This window comes from Gavialis gangeticus, unplaced genomic scaffold (assembly GCF_001723915.1).
Source record: "Gavialis gangeticus isolate Ggan-Ray unplaced genomic scaffold, GavGan_comp1, whole genome shotgun sequence".
Classification (NCBI taxonomy): domain Eukaryota; kingdom Metazoa; phylum Chordata; order Crocodylia; family Gavialidae; genus Gavialis; species Gavialis gangeticus.
The window spans coordinates 6204924-6210051 of NW_017729017.1; the positions used below are offsets into that span (position 1 = coordinate 6204924).

The 5128-nt window shown below is 44.8% G+C and overlaps 1 protein-coding gene across 3 annotated transcripts in view; it reads left to right on the plus strand.

Annotated features, from left to right (window-relative positions):
* NCOA6 (nuclear receptor coactivator 6) overlaps positions 1-5128 on the plus strand; it is a 107687-nt gene that overhangs the window by 25120 nt on the left and 77439 nt on the right. For 2 of the 3 annotated variants that reach the window (XM_019513069.1, XM_019513071.1), the window contains exon 1: positions 609-751. The exons of the other annotated variant lie outside the window; for it this stretch is intronic. In XM_019513069.1, the coding sequence (XP_019368614.1) occupies positions 694-751 (58 nt within the window). In that variant the 5' untranslated portion in view covers positions 609-693. Of the gene's footprint in view, positions 1-608; positions 752-5128 lie in introns of those variants that run through there. 3 annotated transcript variants of the gene reach the window in all.

Genomic DNA, 5128 nt, shown 5'->3' on the forward strand with positions numbered 1-5128 from the left:
ATCCACCCCCAAAGACACACCTACAGCTTTGCACAAACCTATACCCACCCCCCACAATGTACAAGAGTAAGACTTCATTTTAAGCTATTGTGCAGTCACTTCTATGTACACTACACAAACACAAGTAAACCAGGACACTTTAAAAAAAAAAATCAAATTAATGAATGCTTTAGATGTTCACTTTTTAGAATATAATTTGGTATTTTTCTGGTTCCTAGATGGCAAAATCCCTTGCTGAAAGGAGTACCTCCAGGGGTAAGGGGAGGGCTTTCTGGTGGCAAAGGGCAGGGGTTAGTGGGCAGGACTACCCATGCAGTCCTGCAAGATTGTGACTAGGGGGTGGGGCACCTGTCAAGGGGCAGGGCTACCCATGCAGCCCTTGACAGCTTGCCAGAACTCAGTAAGTGGCCCTCTGTCCAAAGGAATTGCCTGCCCCTGGTATACATGATAATAGAAAGGGCAGAGCAGTGGATTACATAACTGCTCTTTGTTTAGAAGCCCACACAACAGGTCAGAGCTTAGTGTCAAGGCTGGTAGTGTGTCTTTTTAATGCCACTTTGCAGGAGAGGAAAAGGAAATGATTTGCAAATACGTATCATTTGGCATTACTGATGTGTGTTCCTTTTAGGTGAAGGTGCTATCAACTTGGCTTTAGCTCAAAGTAGAAGCCAAGATGTCAGGATTAATGGGCCCATGGGGGCAGGCAATTCAGTGCGAATAGAGACTGGATTTCCCATGCAAGGTGGCCAAGGTAAGTTTTACTTAGTAATTTAATATCATGATTTGAAATAGGTTACTGATCATGTAACCTCACTAATACTAGCAGCATTTTCAAGCATAGATTTAACTTCCATAAAATCAGTATGCATTTCCTATGGTGTCAGTGTGCTGTTCCCTGTAAGGTATGCCAGTTGCATATACCTAGATGCTTTGCTTTTCTCAAATATTTATAGGAAACAAAATCACTTTGAATACAGAATGGAAAGGAGCAAAATAATATTCTTGCATGCTAACTCCTAAATTGGGAGAACTGTAGAAAATAGGACATCTTGACATTTTGAGGTGTCTAATCCAGTGTTTCTCAACCTTTTAAGTAGCAAGTACCCCCTAACTTCTGAAAATTTTAATAAGTACCTCAACATTTAATTTTCCAGGGGATTTTATATTTACATATTAATGTGTGCTATATGTTGGAAGAAGGGCTGAGTATATAAGGCCGTGATATGACAGATGTCTGATCTGGTGTGGGTAGGGTTGCCACCTTTTACACCAGGGGTGCACAACTCAAGTATGTACCTGGGCTAGAAGTGATGTTGCCCAAAGTTAGGAGGACTGAACCCAGTGCTGTGCAAAGTGCGGCACGCCAGATGATTACTGGGGAATTTTAATGCGTGGTGCATCAAATTTTTTGCCATAGTTTGAGAGGAAAAGAGGGCGAGAGAGAGAGTGTTGGGATACCTGTGTATCCCCTGCCTGTGTCTTGTGTTCCGTCAGGGGTATGTGTACCACAGGTTGAGAAACTATGCTCTAATCCATCCTTTGTGTGAAACTAGAATCAAATAGCTAAACTATATCCTGGGGGATGTTTATTTACCCTAGGCATTTTCAACCAGGGTGTCATGAGAACCTCCCAGGGGTGCTGCAGTGCTAGCACCACCAGCACTGCCATGTTAGAATTGATCTGAAAAGTGGGTGCAGGGCCATTTTTCAGAAGGCACGTTCAAGCCATACATGCAAGAGCTGCAAGATTATATTATGCAGGCAGGCATACTGTTATGTGGAGGCTTTTCGGACGGTTACACCTGCCCCACACACCTCCGTTTCCAGGAGATACTATGTAAGGTCAGACTGAGAAGGGCTGTGGGCAAGAGCATCCATGTCTGCCACAGTCACTTTCATAGTCTGGCTCTGAAGGAGGCATGTAACACAGATCCCTCTGGCCACAGTAGTGGTGACAGTGACTGCTGCAGCATCCCCTCGGCCAGCTGCCACCCTGGGTTGCCTGAGTACCTTTCAAGGGTGCCACAGCATGCCATGCAGTGTTTAGTACTTCAGGGTGTGCAAACGTGATTCACAAGATAAGCCCAGATGCTTCAAAAAGGAACCCATGCTGTGAAAAACATTCTAATGTGATGTGATGTTTCTGAGGTCTTTGCAACCAATGATTTGCCCTGTTATTTTTTCTGTAGTCAAAAAAATAAGTAAAAACCAAAAGCCGGCATTTTCAGAGGCATGCCTTGAGTCTAAAAAGGTTGAGCCACTGCCTTAGAGTTAGTTTCCTTACATTTAATTTACATCTGCATTGCTGCATTTTTAAACCAATTACTGCTCCTTCATATCCAGTGAGGATGGGATAAAACTTTATTACCTCTTTCTTTAGAAAACTTTTGCGGGTTTGAGGACTGTTACATTCTCCCTTTGGCCTTTTTTTTGGATTGAACTAATCTTTTTTTTTAAGCTTTCCTCATAACTTTCTCGACCACTGTTTCTCTCCTCTGAACTACCTCCAGTTAGTCCATGTCACTTTTTAAGTGTAATGGCCAAAATTAGACACAGAACTCTAGCTGAGGCTTTACTGTTGCTGTGTGGAAATGAAGGATTACTTCTTGTCTTACATATGACACTCATGTTTATACACCTTGGTATAATGTTTGCTGTTTTCACAACAGTGTTGTTACCTCATGTTCAGCCTGTGATCTGTTATGACCTCCAGATTCTTCTCTGCACAACTGTTGCCTAACCTTTCATTCTCCATCTTATATTTGTACAATTCCTACCTAAGTATAGTATTTTGCAGTGGTCTTCACTGAATTATGTCCTATTTATTTCAGAACATTTCTCCTAAATATTTTGAATTCTCACCTTGTCTTCCAAAGTTCATGCAGCCTTTGCCAATTCGACATTCGTATGCAAGTTTTAGAAGTGTACACTCTACTGTGTATAATCTGTAGGTCCTGAATGCTGATCTTGTTTTTGCTACAGAGTTGAAATATCACCTTGAACAAGTTGTTTTTTCTGTCCCCTTTCTACTTGTAATAAGAACTGCAGTTTACTGAATCAGACCATAGGTCTATGTTGCCCAGTATCCCGTGTCACACAGTAGTGGAGAGTGGATGCTGAAAGGGAGAGCGAACAGGGTACAATCAGGGATTTTTTCCTCTGTGCTTCTTGCTTGCAATCTCCAGCATTTAAGGTCTAGGACAGGGATCAACAATGTTTTTGGGTAGGGTGCCAAAAACACCCCAATCTCAACTTGTAAGATCCTGGTGTGCCAGAGGTGGCGGGGCAATTGCAAGGGGCCTGATCCTTGTTGTGGCAGTGCAGCCTCTGCCGATTTTTTTTTTCCCTGCTGTCTTCCTGGAGGTGTGCATGAATCCATTGCTAGCAACGAGCCGGGATTGGGCTCCACAGACCTTGGTGCAGTGGCTTACAGCTTCCCCGCTGCCTGCTCATTGCTGGCAGCCGGGGCTGCGGTGCCACAGCAAAGATCGGGCCCCTTGCAGCTCCTCTGCCATCTGTCCTGAGGCATGCATGCCAAGCAGAATCCCTTTGCATGCCATGCTGTGGCAAGCATGCCGGGGGCTGCTGACCTGTGGTCTAGGAAGATCCGATTCAGAGGCTGTACCCTTAACTTCTCTATTCAATAGCTACTGATGCAACTTTTCCCCCAAGAATTTGTCTAATCCCTTTTTTGAATTTGGTTAAACTCTAATGAGTTCCACACTAATTATACAGTGTGTGAGAAAACTCCCTTTTTGTTAGTTTTAAACTTACTACCTACTAGTTTCATTTTGTGACCTCTAGTTCTTGTATTGTGAGATATATTGCCTCTGTATATAATATAGAGGCAACATATATGAATGTCACAAAGTGTGTTATTATGCCCAATGTTTTTACAGCTTTTAAAATGGTAAAATACGCTATCAGTTATTTGATTAGATATTGCCAAAATTGGTGGTAAAATTTTTAAATATCTTCTAAGCGAAAATTATTGCTTTTGTTGTAGCTAATTACTGCTTTGTCTTTTTTAAAAGATAAAATAATGACAGTATTAAGGAGAAAGCTGTCTTTGTTTATCCTTTAATTTGAAATTTGCAGAGGAAGAAATGACTTGCCACCAGAAGCAATAAGACATGCATAATATGTCTATGAGTCAATAATTCAGTTTTTGTGAATTTTTTTCTATCAGTTTTAGTATCATAGCAAGAGGTCGAAGTTTGCTTTAGATGTTTTATTTCTATTTTACATCCTAATGTAAACTGATTTGTAGAGGTGCACTGATACATCAGTCCCGTATCACAGGGGTTGTCAACCAGGGGTACGTGTACCCCTGGGGGTACTTGGGAAGTCCCCAGGGGGCATGCGGTGGTGGCGCAGAGAAGCAGGGGTGCTTGGGAAGTGGTGACACGGGGGGGCGGGGCTGCCACCACCATTCCTAACTCCGTATTGCCACCGTGTGCCGTTTTCCCGTGCCCAAGTACCCCTGCTTCTTTGCACTGCCGGCTTTGCGTCTGGCCGGCTGGTGGGGGAGAGGGGTGTTGCTGATGGCCGGCTGGACGCGAAGTCAGCAGTGTGGAGAAGTGGGGAAATCTGGGAAGCAGCAGCGTGGGGGGTGAAGCCACTGCCATCCATCACTCCATGCCACTGCTGCCAAGCACTGTGTGCCGCTTTCCTGCACCCAAGTATCCCCTCTTTTCTGCACTGCTGGCTTTGCGTCTGGCCGGCCATCAGCACCCCATCCTGCCCCTGGTGTACAGTGATAGCGTAGGGAGCTCACACACAGCAGCTACCCCCACTGCTGTCTATACACTCAGTGCTGCTGCCACTGTGTGCCGGTGGGGAGGGAGTGCTGACAGATGGCTGGACGCAAAGCTGGTGACACGGAGAAGTGGGGATATTTGGGCGCAGGAAAGTGGTGCCCTGTGGCAACATGGAGTGTATAGATGATGGTGGCAGCCACATGTGAGCTCCCTGTGCCATCAGCTCTGCGTCTGGCCGGCTGTGAGCACCCCTCCCCACCGATCTGCATCTGGAAGGGGCACCCGCCAGAAGGGGTACCCTGCTTAAAAAAGGTTGAAAACCCCTGCCACATCAGATCGGCACTGTTGTAGGGGAAAATTGACTTTAT